The sequence below is a fragment of the Nannobrachium achirus genome (genome assembly GCF_963921795.1).
Source record: "Nannobrachium achirus genome assembly, chromosome: 1".
Classification (NCBI taxonomy): Eukaryota; Metazoa; Chordata; class Actinopteri; order Myctophiformes; family Myctophidae; genus Nannobrachium; species Nannobrachium achirus.
This window is the reverse complement of record NC_137810.1, coordinates 81,893,573-81,912,052: the sequence shown is the minus strand read 5'-3', so window position 1 is coordinate 81,912,052 and position 18,480 is coordinate 81,893,573. Positions and strand designations below refer to the sequence as shown.

Below are 18,480 nucleotides of genomic sequence, written 5' to 3'. Positions count from 1 at the left end.
GGGTTCGCGTCCCCGCTTGCCCACCGCAGATGGCTTTTTTTTTTTTTTTTCGGTGATAAAGTTATTATTATTATTATTACATTATTCACATAACTCGATAACGGCGCTGAGTCGGCTCATCGCCTCCGTCATGGATAATAATAATAACTTTATGGACGCAAAAAAAAAGGTCATCTGAATGCAGTGGTTGAAGAATGAATGAGGCTCTAAGCATTGATGGATGAAGGCTGGCTGGTGTTGAGTGATCTCCAGGTGGCATAAATAAATCCACGGCGCCCACGGGGAAGATGGTGCGCTGTGGGCACAGGTGGAGCGTCGGGTTTCATCATTAACTCCAGCATAGTGTACAGTAGCTACTGTATACATTGAGAGACCCCACGGTTATGTTTGGATATAAATTTAATAGAGATGGACATCGGTATCGGCCGGTATCGAAAATCGGCCGGTATTATATAAAATCGGCCTCAATCGGTGACCGGCCGGTCCTAACGTAATTTCCGGTTTTCCACCGATCAAAAATGACATGCATGCGCAGTACGCAACATGTGTCTCAACGCGCGCTGACCAAAACAAAGCAGCAGCGAAGCTAACGCTAACAGACTCATGAAGAAAACACGTCACGGATTTGGACTTATTTCACTGTGTGCCAGGATGATCCAAAACTCGCTCTTTGCATTGATAAGCCATATTACCCGTTCGCTCAAATAAATAACTCCATCTCATTACAGTAGTCTACATCTGAACAAAAGCAACGATGCGAGCTGAACGGGGCTATAGTGTTCCGTCTATCTCTCTCTCTCTCTCTCTCTCTCCCCGTCCCTCCCTCCCTCGTCCCTCCACACACACTCTGACTCTCACACACACAACGTGGTGGCTGGCTGTGTGAGTTTAGTCGAAAACAGCTGATCTACAAGTCATACAAACTCACATCGTGCTAAAGAATGGCCAGATTAATGCACACGCTTTATGGGCTGAAGCACAGGGCACCATGCTATTCCCGCAGAAGTGCTGAAATCTATAGCAAAGGCTGCCGAAGAAGCGCTAAAAATGTCCGTGAAGCGTCTTTTTATTTTTCGTGCGAATCGTCTATTTTACATGCTATCAACAGTGATTTTCCGATGTTTCCTCCCTGTTGGTAGCCAGCCACACATATCCCAAATATTGTGCTACATAAATGCGTGTAATCATGAGCAGCATGTGTGTCCACTGCAGTCTGCTTGTTTAGCGTCCTGTGCTAAGATAAACACTTCAGTCTGATCACCCAATGTTGCCAGGTTTTGCTTTTGAGAGAGAAACAAGCAACCAGGGGGGTTGCTTGTTGATAATAATGACAGTATAAAAACAGAAAGGATTGCCAAGCCAATTTCACCAGCATAATAATAACAATGATAATAATAATAGTTAAATAGCACCAGCTTTCATTTTTCAAGTACAAACATTGCACTAGATTGAGTTCAAGTTTTATTTTCTTAAGTTAACTCAGTGCTGCTTAAAAAATTGTTGATTGTGACATTGAAAGTCAACTACTCCAGTGTTTAACTGGGGTACTACGAGTACCCCTGGTGATACCCAGAGGTACTGCATGGGATACTGAAGAAATTACATGGTAGAATACCAGCCAACTGAGATGTGTTTTTGAATTTTGTTGATCAGTTGATGATTGGTTGTTGATTACTAGTTATTGACATGAAAACTGACTGAATCTTATTGTCAGTGTTGAAAATAAATCTGCTCAGGATGCACTGTTTGAAACTCACTCCATTTCTTATTTGTGATGTTATATTGTTGAACAGGGGTGTTATGCATATAGCCTACCATAGTTGTGGTTTTAATTGCAGTTATATAAGCAAAATGTTGTCTGGGAAAGGGAGTACTTGGATAAAAAATCATGGAAAGGGTACTCAAGCCAAAAAATATATGGTGTATTGTATAATTATTGTTCTTTCTTAGATAGAAAATCGGTATCGGAAAAATCGGTATCGGCAGATCAGAATTTAATAAAACCGGAAATCGGAATCGGCCAAGAATTTTGCAATCGGTCCATCTCTAAAATTTAACCCAATATCTGTGACGAGTGCAATGCACGTTTGAGTGCTTAAACTATAGCAATCATGTACCGGTATATACAGTATATTTCCCGCACAGGCTAGCCATCTCCCCGGTGGGCCGTGGACCCCCAAATAAATCATCCATAGCGTGCGCTGGGCTGGGCACAGCCAGGTTTGGACCTTCAGGTTTTATCCTTAATAAAGGACTCACGTCACTGTTTAAATTGGATGCTCACAGTCCACGAAAATGTAAGATTACAGCGGCGCCGAGCTGGTCCCGAAAATGCTCTTGCATGCGTTCGTATCTGTGCTTGTTCTGAGCCAGATCTGCAATAGACTGTTAGTGTTAAAGCACTTAATGTAGATTGCTGCCATATCACTAGATTTAAATTGCTTGTCATTGTAATTTGGAAATAAAATCAGCGTGCATGTCCATGACGTAGCCGGCTATATGCTTTTATAAAATGTTATATTTTCACAGGATTATTTATTAGTGTGTTAGATATACATTTTCGAGTGGATACATGTGTCCATTGTCTGTCAGATAGTTAGACAATGCTGCCCTGCATGTCTACAATGGAATAAGAGGTGTAAGATGAATCCTACACCACCTCTGAACTTGACGTGAGATTTGATCCTACCCTACGCCAACGTCAAAGTCACATTGAAATGATAAATGCAGAGACTTGCCTAAATTGCGGTGTACGCCAAAATTGTGATCTGCACCACGTTGATAAATGAGGGCCACTGTGTTTTTGGGGGACATTAAGCAGAATGTGTGGCAGAAAGAGGGTTGAACATTACAGAAGGTGTGTCAGGTAGAGGGAGTGTTTTGTTAACAAGCATCAGCTGGTGTGAAGGACCAGGCCAAGAGCAGAGAAACCTCCTGCATTCACTGGAAGCTCTACTGAAGAGCTTTCAGGACAGCATCCAGGGAGGGAGGGGCCAACAGAGGAGAAAACACTGTATACAAATACAGACAGACAGACAGACAGACAGAGAGACAGACAGACAGACAGACAGACAGACAGACAGACACTCACATCTTGTAAGGAGTTCAGGATTAGTCCAGAGTTCTCCTCCATGTTTCACTCTGTAGGAAGTAGAACAACAATGCATCAATGTCTGACTGTCTAACACGTCTCCACTACCTGACACTACAGTGTTTCTGCTACTAGTGAAATGACACTATAACTTTATGAACGTGGCAAAGCTCAGTTTACAAGCAGTGCAATGAATGTTGCATCAAGTAGGATTCATTTAAACCTACTATGTAACTTTTTTTATAAAACAAATCTTAAAATTGTCCTAACTGTTAAATCGCTAAAGTTTTAGAACCCCCACTCCGTGAATTTCAGCTCTGAAAGCCTTTTCTTTATATGTTTTCTACTGGGCAGTGACCGGGGCGGTCTTTCGCGCCAAAATTGCGTCATCATACTACCGGCCAATCACAGCGAGGGTTATACAACTGCCGGCCAATCACAGCGCATCTTGAAGTGGGGTCGCTATGGCAGCCATATTTGTTGTCGCCTGTTTGTACCATCCCTTCTCTAGGTAATTTCGCCTACCAGGCAGGGTGAAGGAGTCCGTATCTCTGGAATTACTGAACGCACAGGAACAAGGGACCCCTTACAAGATAGATCTCAGCGAGGTGGAGGCAGACGCGGGGGTCTGAAGGTACGAAAAACGTCCGAAAGACGCGGACACGACCGCGGTTTGCTATAGGGCTAATGACCACTAGTTGGGCATCTTACACAGTATAGCTTTAAATTGTCATTATTTGAATTTTAACGGAGCAGATAATATAGACATTGCGTTTTATTGAGCAAAGGGAAGAGATTATATCTTCTGCCTGCACAGAGTTGATGCGCGCACACACACACACACACACACACACACACACACACACACACACACTCACACACACACACACACACACACACACACACACACACACACACACACACACACCGGAGCACTGTTTTTTCACAGCACAGTTGTGTGTTCTGTGTGAACGTGAGTGGTGGAAAAAGTGCTTACATTTTCTACTTAAGTAAAAGTATCAATACTGCATTGTAGAAGTACAATAATTCTGGACTTGTGTAGTAGTCCAGAATTCAAAATGAGTAAAAGTACAAAAGTATTGGCATCAAAATTTACTTAAAATACTAAAAGTAAAAGTCCAAAATGTTTGAAAATAGCAGATCTACAAGCTCACAACGCGTCGCAATGTGACGCGTTGTGAGCTTGTAGATCTGCTATTTTCAAATAGCCTCTGTATAAAATAGGGCTAAAGTGGTTCATGTATGTTTTAACATATTTAATTTAGATCAGCAAAGTAACTAGTAACTATAGTTTTAGTATTGGAATTTGGAAATACAAATACCTCAAAACTGTACCTAAGTACAGTACTTAAGTAAAAGTACTTACACCACTGGTAAAATGCAGAGTTAATGAAATCATGCAAGCCCAGCTTATTTTGTGTATTTTTCCTGGATATTTTACTGCAACAGATTATACACATAAACATGAATCTTCAGCAGGTGTATGACTGTATAAATGGGGTGGGAGGAGGGGATTGTTGGGGCAGACTAGCACAATAGACGTTATGCCATTGGAACATGAAACAAGGGAATCACTGCACTAACCAACATGGACACAGTTCAAGTCTACTCACTGCAGAGACTCCAGTCCAGAGAAGTTCTTCAGTCCAGACACCGGCAACACATTGAAGGTCAAGTCTAATTCTCTCAAATGAGAAGGATTAGATCTGAGAGCTGAGGCCAGAACTTCACAGCTTCTCTCTGACAACCAGCAGTTCATCAGTCTAAATGAGAAATAAAACACACAATGTTTGATTGTCTGCTATAAAATACATTATTCTGAGAACCTGCTTGCAACCACCTATTAAAGGACCTGGTCTGGATGGACTGTCTGGGTTTTAGAGTAGAAAACCAGACAGAGTAACATGAACTAAATAATCTTTACTTAATCTCCCAACAGACAGGAAACAGCAACAGGTTGAAAACAGATGATCCAGCAAAGTGACTGAAAACAGAGTTTATAAAATGGTTAGTTCCAACACTTGATTCTGATTGGCTGGTTTCTGATTAAACCAGTGTCTAAATGACACAATAATCCACATCTTGAATCAGTTTATATCAAACCCAGGTGCGTCATTTCTTTCCACAGTGTTGTGAAGCTGAACTAGAGAAGGGAGCGCTTGATTTTCTCTTAAATCCTGCCTACGGGGCTTCTAAGCACGGCCCACACACATAGGACGGTAACTGAGTGACTGGACGGGGCTTGTAAAAACACCAAGCGCCCCCCCTATACCCCATTCTGATTGCAACAGGTGTTTCTGCAGCCTGGCCGGGAACTAATTTCTTGTAGCTGGGAACTACTTTCTTGTAGCTGGGAACTACTTTCTTGTAGCTGGGAACTGGGAACTACTTTCTTGTAGCTGGGAACTACTTTCTTGTAGCTGGGAACTACTTTCTTGTAGCTGGGAACTACTTTCTTGTAGCTGGGAACAACTTTCTTGTAGCTGGGAACTACTTTCTTGTAGCTGGGAACTACTTTCTTGTAGCTGGGAACTACTTTCTTGCAGACCTTGTAGTGAATTATTAGTGAAATAGAACAGTTTTAATTGGTACATGTCTATGATTTTTCATGTTGCCATATTGCAACCGTTTTAGAAAAGCAAGAAGCCACGCGAGGCATGTGGTTACCTGTATTTTATAACGGCTGAGAGGGTTGGAGACACTCGGCTTCGCTTCGTGTCTCACCACGCCTTTCAGACGTTATAAAATACTAGGTAACCACATGCCTCTTGTGGCTTATTGCTTCATTATACACACAAGAACTAACAGGTCAAAGGTCAATTGATGGACAGTTTAAGACAAGTGAAGCTGATAACTGCTGATGTCACAGACACAGAAGGACATCTGCTGGAGAAAGAGACGATACAGACCAGTGGTGGAATGGAACTAAGTACATTTACTCAACTTCTGTACTTAAGTACAAGTTTAGTTTACTTTATTTACTTTACTTGATTATGTCAACTTTGTATATTTTATACTTCTACTGCACTACATCTATAGAGGCAAATACTGTAATCTTTACTCATTAATTATTTGAAATCTTTAGTAACCATTTACTTCAGATCTGATTTAGATTATTGCAATATACATAAACCAGCTATTGTATCACCTATTATACACTTTTTTTTTATTTTGACACATGTTGAAAACATAAAAAGGGGGTATTCTGCAGATTGAGTTTTTGGTAATAAAGTGTATTTATTACTTTTACTAGTAACAGAGCTGCATTGTGGTATTGCCACTTGGATTATTTTTTACCCTGATACAGACAGACAGTCTTTGAGTGGTTTGAGTGAATTTAGTAAACATGTACATACTGTAGTTACTGTACCTCCTCATTATCCCAGTTAATGTGTTACTATGATATCAACCTTATTCATGCCACAATATTCATATTATAATCACATGATAAATCACTGATGGAAATAATGATTGTAAATTAATCTCACCGTAGAGTCTCCAGTCTACAATGAGGACTTTTCAGTGCAGCACAGAGTAGATCCAGTAGATCCATGTCCAGTTGGTTGTAACTTAAGTCCAGGTGTCTCAGATGGGATGGATTAGAACTGAGAGCTGAAGACACAACTTCCATGTCTTCCTTCTTGAGGTAAAGACCCCAGCCAACAAGTCTGTAATTAGAGGTGGTCAATCAGACCACGGTCACACACACACACACACACACACACACACACGCACACACACACACACACACACACACACACACACACACACACACACACACACACACACGTCAAGTCCATTTATTTATAAAGCAGATTTAAAAACAACCAGGTTGACCAAAGTGCTGCATCATGAGAACGCAGTAAAAACAAATACAATACAAAGCAAAAACAATAGAAACATTTGTAAACATTTAAAACCTTGTAAGAACAGCTATAAAAACAAAACATTTAAGATATAAAACAATGACAGATAAAAGGCACAGGGAGGGAGGGGTCTAGGGCTCAAATGCTAGGGTGAAGAGGTGTGTTTTAAGTCGGATGGAAGGCTGTTCCAGAGAGCTGGGCCAGCCACAGAAAAAGCTCTGTCACCCTTTTGCCTTAGATTGGCCGTTGTAACTTTGAGGGTGTGTGTGTGTGTGTGTGTGTGTGTGTGTGTGTGTGTGTGTGTGTGTGTGTGTGTGTGTGTGTGTGTGTGTGTGTGTGTGTGTGTGTGTGTGTGTGTGTGTGCGCGCGCGCGCGCACGTGTATCACTGTTGATTTAACTATCATGTTTATAGTGTGGTGGTGTGAAAGTACAGTACATTGTTTCTGTTCTAAGTTTTTTATTCACATGACTACTAACCGAGCCTTTCTGCTGTTCCTCACAGCTGGGATGAGTCTGCGTCGGCCCTGCTCTGATGTGTTGTATTTGTCCAGGTCCAACTCCTCCAGAACATCCTCTGACATCTGCAGCATGTGGGCCAGAGCTGAACATTGGGTCGGAGACAATTCTGTCTTTGATCTGTCCCCTGACTTCAGGTACTGTTGGATCTCCTGATGCACTGAGTGGTCGTTCATCTCCATCAAACAGTGGAAGATGTTGATACATCTGTCAGGAGAGGCATCGTAATCACTCATCTTCTTCAGGTTGTTGATGGCTCTCTGGATGCTCTCTGGACTGTACTGTGTCTGAACCAGTAGACCTCCCAACAGACTCTGGTTGGACGGCAGTGAGAGACCATGAAGGAAGCGGAGAAACAGGTCCAGGTGACCATTCTTACTCTCTATGGCTTTACGGTTGGCTGCGTCCAGGAAGTCCTCCAAGGACATGTCACTGGTGTAAACGCGTCCATCTATGTCATGTCCCAGGAATGTCTCCAAGACCTCCTTGTTCTTCTGTGTGAAACAGTGGAACAGGTAGACTGCAGCCAGAAACTCCTGGATGATCAGATGAACAAAGCAGTAGACTGCTCTCTGGAAGAGCACGCCCTCTCTTTTGAAGATCTCTGTGCACACTCCTGAGTACAGCGAGGCGTCTTTCACATCCAGACCACACTCTTCCAGGTCTTCTTGGTAGAACATGATGCTGCCTTTCTCCAGATGTTCAAACGCCAGCCTGCCCAGCTTCAGAAGAACCTCCCTGTCCTTCTCCATGATCTTCTGTTGATTCTCTCTCTCTTTTCTGTTTCTTTTCTTGTTTCTTTTTTTCCCCTGATGAGGCTCATCATACTTCAGCTCCTTCCTCTTTGTCTGGACCAACAGGAAGTGGCAGCACATGGCAGTCAGGGTCGTGGGCAGCTGTCCTGTCTCGTCTGTCTTCACCATGTCCTCCAGAACGGTAGCGCTGATCCAACAGAAGACTGGGATGTGACACATGATGTGGAGGCTCTTTGACGTCTTCATGTGTGAGATGATTCTGCTGGCCAGCTCCTCATCACTGAATCTCTTCCTGAAGTACTCTTCCTTCTGGGGGTCGGTGAACCCTCGTACTTCTGTCACCAGGTCAACATATGCAGGAGGGATCTGATTGGCTGCTGCAGGTCTGGTGGTTATCCAGATGAGAGCCAATGGGAGCAGATTCCCCTCGATGAGGTTTGTCAACAGCCCATCCACTGATGATGTCACTGTGACATCAGAGATGATGTCATTGTTGAAGTTGAAGGACAACCTGCTTTCATCCAAACCATCAAAGATGAAGCCAACCTTCCAGACAGCGAGCTGCTCTGCTGTGACCTTCTTCAACGTTGGATGGAAAACATGGATCAGTGAGAGAAGACTGTGCTGCTCATCTCTGACCAAGTTCAGCTCCCGGAATGAGAAGGGAACCAGGAGAATGACATCTTGATTTTCCAAACCCCTTGCCCAGTCCAGAGCGACCTTACGCACAGAGAAGGTTTTTCCAATGCCAGCGACTCCCTTGGTCAGAACTCTTCTGATTGGTGTCTCTCTGCCAAGGAGGAGGGGCTTAAAGATGTCACAGCAGTTGATTGGTTGGTCATGGAGGGTGTTCTTCTTGGAGAGCGTCTCAAGCTGGTAGACCTCATGTTGGTTATTAACCCCTTCACTCTCTCCCACTGTGATGTAGAGCGCTGTGAAGATGCTGCTGAGGGAGGGCACTTCAGTGACGTCTGTCACACGATCCAGACTGTTCAAAGTGATCTTATAAACCTTTAAATCCTCCTGCACACTGACACCTGCTATGAGAAGACAATGAAGACATTTTAAACATTCAGCTTCATTCATAACTTTACATTCTTACAGATGTGTACATACATTAGTGTTACATGTCCTCTGTTAGAAAAATAATTTAATACAAATAGAACCAGTAAGACTCCCTAAATCGGGAGATAAGCGACCGTCAGGTCGCATAAACAAACTAGTTAGTAGGCAATCAGGAGAGAATATGGGAAATGGGACAGATCCATATTGATGACATGACTTTAGAGATACTGTGTACCGCTTTGCGTGATTTTAGGGCAAAATCTGTAGGCGCTGTGTCTAAAAATGTGTTTTTCAAAGATCGGCCAGATGGTGGCGCTAGATGGACAGATGCATTTTGATGACATGACTGTAGAGATAATGTGTACCAGTTTGCGTGATTTTAGGGAAAATCTGTAGCAGCAGTGTCCAAAAATGTGTCTGCAAGAATCGGCCTCATGGTGGTGCTAGAAGAGGGCCATGTGAGAAATGAGGGGTTGTGGTTTGGCAGCTAAGGAGTGTGTGTGCAAAGTTTGGCATGGATCGGGGCAACGGTGGCGGAGATATGAGGCGGGGGAAAGTGTGACGTGTGAGGTGACGGAGGGACAGACAGACAGACTGACTGACTGACTGACAGCCGGTGGAGGTTTTGATAGTAACTGCTACCTGACGGTCGCAATAAGAAAATAAATGCCAGGAAAATAATAGTGTGTGATATTTTTGTCTTTAGCTACACTATTTGAAAATGTCTTCTACCATCTAAATATTAAAGTAATTAACAGTGAATGTTAATTAGTGTAAATTGTGTCCAGTCTTACTGTGTCCACTGCTGGTGTGACTGGGTGTCTTCAGTCTACGTCTGGTCCTGAAGATCTTTCCACACTGGGGACAGTCATGGTGTCCTGTTGGAGCAGACTGCTCCCAGTATGAGGTGATGCACTGTCTGCAGAACCAGTGTCCACAGCTGCTAGAGACTGGATCTGTCAGAACCTCCTCACACACTGAACACCTGGACGCCTGCTCTGTCACAACACACACCCTCTTCCTCTTCCTGTGGAGGAGAAGAATTATTTATTAGGACCATAGTCCTGCTGGATAGAAGGATATTTATTTATATTATTTATTATGACTATAGTCCTGCTGGATAGAAGGATATTTATTTATATTATTTATTATGATTATATTCATGGAGGATAGAAGGATATTTATTTATATTATTCATTATGATTATATTCCTGGTGAATAGAAGGATATTTCTTATACTGCTTGGGGTTGGAATTATTCATGATTCTTATTTGCTCTGTAAATTAATACAATGTGTACATTTGTAAATTAGTAAAAAAGTGAATACACTCCTATAGAGCATCGCAGCGGAGGTGGTTTACTGATCCCTCTAAAAAATCTCCCATTCATTTTCCCCATAGACTTTTACAAAAATATGACAAAACAATTATGTTAAGCCTAGAACCAAGCCATCCAGGATTGCAGTGAATCATGACCATAAAACCTTTGATCCTATGTGAAAACATATTTTAACATTACATTATTTGATATTCTACATTTAATACCCTTTGGGTATTAAATGGTGGGGGGGGGGGGTTGGACTGAGTTACTAGGGCCCAATAAGGCACTCTGTGCCGCGCTGTGAGCTTGTATATCTGCTATTTTTCAATAGTTAAAGCACAAAATAACATGTAATAATGCGTTCCCAGTCTAAATGGGTTAAACCCCACCCCCCTGTGAAGAACATTCATGGGGGTCCCGCAGTGAATCCTTGTACCCAGGGCCCAGAATTTGGTGCGACACCCCTGCCAACAGGAGCGGAATTGGAGCGGAGGACGGTCCTCGATCGCTCCAAGCTGTTCTGGCAGATTTTAAAACTACTTATTAACAGTCACAATTAACCGTTAGTGTTTACTGGTAACCTATTTGGCTTTCTCTACTACTGTGATATTCTGAATAGGCCTAATGTTCTGATAATATATTTTTCATAAAATATAAATTAAAAAAATGAACCCATTAATTTAGAACTTTGATTGCCAACATAATGAACGGAGGTTTGAACCTACAAGCGTTCGGTTACAGCCCTGGCAGTTACAAGACATTGTTTGTGTTGTTCCAGTTGGTATTTTCTTACAGTCCATATCTGTAACCAAACACTTTCCAGTTGAACTTCACAGATATACGTAGGTGATCTTACCTTGTGTGTGGAGGTCCAGGTTCACTGAAGTCTGGAGGATGATGTTTAGAGAGGTCACTCTTCATAGACACACAGCTGGGTGTTGGAGACTCTGCTCTGTGGTCAACACTTCTGGAATCACAACAATATTCATACAATTATCATTGTGAAGTCAATGTGTTCATGATCATTTGTTGTCCCATTACAGAACAATAACATAACACAACATCTCAGGGTTTATCTCCTGTACATTGTTGTATAGTTGAACTTCATGTAAACAAAAGAACACAACACCAGTAAGACTCCCTAATCGGGAGATAAGCGACCGTAGGTCACTTATCTCCACAAATAGGGCAAAAATTTGTTTTGCCAAAATCTTCCTGATCCATGTTGATGACATGAGTGTAGACATACTGTGTAGTGATTTTCGTGATTTTAGGGCAAAATCTGTAGGAGCAGTGTCCAAAAATGTGTTTTTAAAAATCGGCCTGGAGGTGGCGCTATATGGGAGAGATTCATGTTGATGGGATGAGTGTAGACATACTGTGTACCAATTTGCGTGATTTTAGGGCAAAAATTGTAGGAGCAGTGTCCAGAAATGTGTTTTGCAAGAATCGGCCTCATGGTGGCGCTAGAAGAGGGCCATGTGAGAAATGAGGGGTGGGGTCTCCGCGCCGCCAAGGCGGACAAATAGGTACCGGCCCCGGCTGTCCCGGTCGCTCCTAGCCGGAGTTACGGCATTTTATGTGAGCAGCCCCGTTGGGGTGGTCATCTGGTCAGTTTAGCACATTTGGTCATTTTTTACATCTGGGGGTCCCCCTCCGGGGGTCCTTGGAGGTTGTAGTTTGGCAGGTAAGGAGTGTGTGTGCAAAATTTGGCATGGATCGGGGCAACGGTTGCGGAGATATGAGCAGGGCAAGAGTGTGACGTGTGACGTGTGACTGACGGACTGACTCACTCACGGACAGCCTGTGGAGGTTTTGGTAGTAAATGCGACCTACGGTCGCAACAATGATTACTGAATGCAATAAAATCATATAAACAAAGTAACACGCAGTCAGTCTGTATACTGAACACATTGTGAATTGTACAATTCTTTCACAAACAGCACACATAGTAGCTTGACTTCTATAGATTAGTGGTTCTCAACCTGTGGGTCGGGACCCCCAGGAGGGTCCCCATATGATTTTTGGGGGTTGCCAAATGACAGTCACAATTTAAGTAACCTTTTTCATACTAAAAATGTTTAAAAAAAGTTGAAAAAAGAAGAATCCTTTATTACTCCATCAACATTAATCATAAAAAAGTAAGAAAATGGTCAAATAATAGAGAGAGGCTCATTTTTTGAAAATAGCCAATCTACAAGCTCACAACACCTCACATCTTAAGGCATTGTGAGCTTGTATATCTATAGCATTGGGTATATTGTATAGTGTTATAGTGTGTATTGTGTAATAGGAGGATTGACATACTGTGTGTGTGGAGGTCCAGGTTCACTGAAGACAGGAGGATGTATTTTAGACCAGTCACTCTTCATAGACACACAGCTGGGTGTTGGAGACTCTGCTCTGTGGTCAACACTTCTGGAATCACAACAATATTCATGCAATTATCATTGTTAATTACCCGGCTTGTTTGGATGCTTGATTCTGATTGGTCGAGCGCTGAAATCAGCGGTGAATTATGAGCGTATAATGACCGCTCCACTCTATAATTCAAATCAAATCAAATCAAATCAAATCAAATATAATTCACCGCTGCCTAATCAACGGCTCAGAGCAGCTGCTGCATTCAGGCTGTGCTGTGTGAATTTAGTGCCGTATCCAACATGTCTACCATGTAAACAAACACACAGCGTCATTTACAACTAAACATTGCTCTGAAGAATGTCTTTAAAAACATTTTAGGCGAGAAATAGACAACGCAGTAACAGAAAATGGATTTGCTGAGAGAGATGTTATCCCTTACGAAGTCAATGTGATCATGATCATTTGTTGGCCCATTACAGAACAATAACATAGCACAACATCTCAATTCTTTCACTGACTGTAAATTGTACAACAAAACGTACATTGAAAATAGCCGATCTACAAGCTCACAGCACCTCACATCTCAAGGCGTTATGAGCTTGTAGATCTTCTATGTTCACTCTATCTATGGAACGGAGTGAAACTAAATTGAATGCCTCAACTACTACATTCCAAGTCAGGGTGTGGGGGTCCCTGTTTCAAATAGAGCTGTCCTCGACTCAGGATTTATCAAGTGGACTCGAGTCGCGGGGGTTATTCCGACTCGTCGACAAATCGTTTATGTAAAAAAAGTAAAAAAGTGAAAAAAAGACTATCAAGTACATATAGTATGAGTATCTTTTACCAATTATATCGGGTTTAAATGGTACCGGATATGCAGCTCAGTAAATTAAAGGTGAATTGATCCCAGTGAATGACGGAGGACGATATCACAATGAATTAAATATTTTTTATCATGATAAACGATAACATCGCATATCATCCCATCCCTACTGTCCACATCTGTGAGCAGATACAAGACATTGTTTGTGTTGTTCCACAGAGATCAGTGTTTCACTATAATGTGTGTATTTGGTATTTTCTTACAGTCCATATCTGTAACCAAACACTTTCCAGTTGAACTTCACAGATATACGTAGGTGATCTTACCTTGTGTGTGGAGGTCCAGGTTCACTGAAGTCTGGAGGATGATGTTTAGAGCGGTCACTCTTCATAGACCCACAGCTGGGTGTTGGAGACTCTGCTCTGTGGTCAACACTTCTGGAATCACAACATTATTCATACAATGATCGTGAAGTCAATGTGTTCATGATCATTTGTTGTCCCATTACAGAACAATAACATAGCACAACATCTCAGGGTTTATCTCCTGTACATTGTTGTATAGTTGAACTTCATGTAAACAAAGGAACACGACACAATGATTACTGAATGAATGTCAACATGAATTATTTCACAAACAGCACACATAGTACCTTGAATTCTATAGATTAGTGGTTCTCAACCTGTGGGTCGGGACCCCCAGGAGGGTCCCCATATGATTTTTGGGGGGTCGCCAAATGACAGTGACAATTTAAGTAACCTTTTTCCTAAAAAAATCCAAAAAAAGTTGAAAAAGTTGAAAAAAAGAAGAACTCTTTAATCAAACTATAAAAAAGTAAGGTGGACAATTCTCTTGAATGCAGCCTTCAGTTATCGTATGGAAAGGGGAAATTTGCCTTTATTTTACCATAGTAAAAAAGAAATGCATTCATGGTCTGAAGAGGGCACTTGGATAAAAGGGCAGGGGCTCAAGCCCCCTTTTGTCTATGTGTGCACGTGCCTGGCACTGCCACATCACATTAGACTTTTTATTTCAATCCCATTGTTTCTTTGCAAAAACACATTTCTTTTAGGAAACATTTGTATTCTTGTTTCTCCTAGTTTTATTGTTTTTAGTGTGTAAATATGGCACTTTATTATGGGGAAAAACAGTATCGTGTATTTTCCTTTTTTAAATCTCTAAAATAGCTTATTTTTTAACACATGTCCTTAACGGTTAACGGTTAATCAACCGATAGGGCCTTACGGTTATCGGTTAAGAAAAATTCTATATTTGGTCATCCCTAGTATATTGTATAGTGTTATAGTGTGTATTGTATAATAGGAGGATTGACATACTGTGTGTGTGGAGGTCCAGGTTCACTGAAGTGAGGAGGATTTCCCATAGACCAGTCACTCTTCATAGACACACAGCTGGGTGTTGGAGACTCTGCTCTGTGGTCAACACTTCTGGAATCACAACAATATTCATACAATTATCATTGTGAAGTCAATGTGTTCATGATCATTTGTTGGCCCACTCAATTCTTTCACTCACAGTAAATTGTACAACAAGAAAGTACATTTGAAAATAGCCGATCTACAAGCTCACAACACCTCACATCTCAAGGCGTTGTGAGCTTGTAGATCTTGATCTATGTTCACTATTTATCTATGGAACGGAGTGAAACTAAATTGAATGCCTCAACTACTACATTCCAAGTCAGGGTGTGGGGGTCCCTGTTTGAAATATGATTATTTTGGGGGTCAAGGCCTATAAAGGTTGAGAACCACTGCTATGAATAAAGCTTGAAAGGGGAGGATACTGTTATTAGACTCTGTGTTGTGTTATGATGTTGTGTATATTGTATAGTGTTAATAGGAGGATTGACATACTGTGTGTGTGGAGGTCCAGGTTCACTGAAGTGAGGAGGTAATCCCATAGACCAGTCACTCTTCATAGACACACAGCTGGGTGTTGGAGACTCTGCTCTGTGGTCAACACTTCTGGAATCACAACAATATTCATACAATGATCATGTGAATGAACACATAGATCCCTCTCCTCACAATTCCCCTGTCCCCATCTCTTGACCATAATTATGTCCTCCACTTCCAACAATGTGACTGAGTCAAGAAACGTAAAAGACATGTTAGCATGCTTTGGAGGCAATGGGCTTTGCTTTGGACTTTCTTAAAAAGCCATAATTAAAGTTGTCATATAATTGTAGTGGAGTAGAAGTAAAAGTACTGCAAATTGGATGTACCCATAAAGTATAAATTAGGGCTGGGACTCGATTAGAAAAATAATCGAATTAATCAGAGGCTTTGTAATTAATTAATCGAAATTAATCGCATGTTTAATCGCATATAAATATTTGACCTGAGAAGCTTTTTTTTTTAGTAAAACACATTTTGTTGTACGAGTGAATCAACAAGTGAGTTTTTTTAATCTAAATTTCGCATCCACTGGGCAAAGCAAAGCGCTCTGATCGGCTACTTCTCCCTTTGCGTTTGTTGTCTCTTCTTGGTTGGTGCATCGCTATGATCGGTTTGCCCGAAACTGAAGGTTCTGTGGTGCAAAAACTAAGTGCGATTAAAATAAGTAATTTTTTTAATCGCGTTAATGTTCTGTCATTAATTAATCGCAATTAATCAGTTAAAGTCCCAGCCCTAGTATAAATACCTCAAAAGTGTACTTAGTTACTTTACACCACTGCCATTGTGTGTATATGGTACAGGAGGATTGTCTTACTTTAAGCGTGGAGGTCCAGGTTCATCTTTAGACCCACAGCTGGCTGTTGGAGACTCTGCTCTGTGGATGAGATGTTTGTCTCTTCCCTCCTCCTCCTCTCTCTCCACACACTCACTCATCTTTGGTCTTTATTTAACCTGTCAAGATTAGCAGAAAATAGTAAATGATTAATGAATGAATGTACAAAACACACACACACACGCGCGCGCACACGTGACGCTGCGCCGCGCCGCGTTGTGAGCTTGGAGGTCGGTTATTTACGGAGCTTGATACCACACTGAACTAAGCAATCAAGTGAATACTGTAGATGTGGTGTAACGGCATGGATTTCTACACAGAGAGGGTAATGCTTTCAATATAAGTTCTTTCAACATAATAACAAGCTGCATTCAAGTTCAAGAGAGTTGGACTAGGCCTAGGCCATTCACGAATAGTGATTTTTAGAATTCGAATTATTCAACCTCAAAGTATTTGAATAGTTGAATATTCGGCAGGACTGGCCAAACTGTCAAATATTAAGTAAGCAAGAGGTGAACATTGTGAAAATAGCCGATCTACATGCTCACAACACATGTAGATCTGCTATTTTTACAATATTTATCTGCGGAACCGAGTCACATTAAATGTAATAACTACAATTCTAAATGCTTGTCAGGGCGGGGGTCCCCAATTCAAATATATTTATTTTGGGGGTCACAGCCTAAAAAGGTTTGAGAACCCCTGGTATAGAGCATTAACAAATTCATCCACCAGGGGCATTGACAACTCATACTTATGACTTCCTATCTACCCAAGCTTTATAAACTATATATTTTTTAAGAGAAAAATAAATAAAGAAATAAGCAAATATTCGACTTCGGTGAAAAAGTTCGAATAGTGACTTTGATATTTGAATATTTGGTGAATGCCCTAGTTTGGACATGGCATTCTCTTGAATGCTGCCTTCAGGTATGGCATGGAAAGAGAGCATTTGCATTTCTTTCACCATAGTAAAAACTGCATTCATGGTCTGGAGAGGGCACTTTTTTATAGAGAGATAAAAGGGCAGGGGTTCAAGCCCCATTTGATGTCTATGTGTGCACAAGCCTGCACACACACACACACACACACACACACACACACACACACACACACACACACACACACACACACACACACACACACACACACACACACACACACACACAGAGCAGCCACTAGGGTTGTGCAAGTGGTGCGGTTGCAAAGGCCTCGCACCTGGCCGCCTTTTTTTTGTTTGTTTAGTTGCCGACAACAACTAGAACAGAGTCGGTAATATGTTCAATCTCATTCTGTATTATCAATATGCCATTGACATAGGATGATATGTTGAAATATTAGAGCTGCTATGAGGCAACAATATCACCACATAATGCTGAGACTACAGTAGATTAACAACAATATCACCATCATAATGATGAGACTACAGTAGATGAACAACAATATCACCATCATAATGCTGAGACTACAGTAGATGAACAACAATATCACCATCATAATGATGAGACTACAGTAGATGAACAACAATATCACCATCATAATGCTGAGACTACAGTAGATGAACAACAATATCACCATCATAATGCTGAGACTACAGTAGATGAACAACAATATCACCATCATAATGATGAGACTACAGTGGATGAACAACAATATCACCATCATAATGATGAGACTACAGTGGATGAACAACAATATCACCATCATAATGATGAGACTACAGTAGATGCAGATGCATGCAGTAGCTCTTGTCAACCAACAGGTGTCCTACTGCACCACAGAATTGAAATATCACAATAGAAGAACAGGGAGACGCTCATGTTCCAACAGAACAAGGTAGACCTTTGAATATCATGTTAATAATACTATTGATTAACATACTTTACCCTGGTTAAAATAATGTTTCA

The 18,480-nt window shown here is 41.4% G+C and overlaps 1 protein-coding gene across 1 annotated transcript; it reads right to left on the bottom strand.

Moving 5' to 3' along the window:
- Nucleotides 1–4,721: 4,721 nt before the first annotated feature.
- Nucleotides 4,722–15,887, bottom strand: LOC308290164 (protein NLRC3-like; the record flags this gene model as incomplete). Its single annotated transcript, XM_080731939.1, has 7 exons — nt 4,722–4,853; nt 5,909–5,913; nt 6,644–6,780; nt 7,457–9,195; nt 10,123–10,338; nt 15,177–15,270; nt 15,871–15,887. The coding sequence occupies 7 exons, from the start codon at nt 15,885–15,887 to the stop codon at nt 4,722–4,724; spliced, it is 2,340 nt and encodes a 779-aa protein (XP_080588065.1).
- Nucleotides 15,888–18,480: the final 2,593 nt, after the last annotated feature.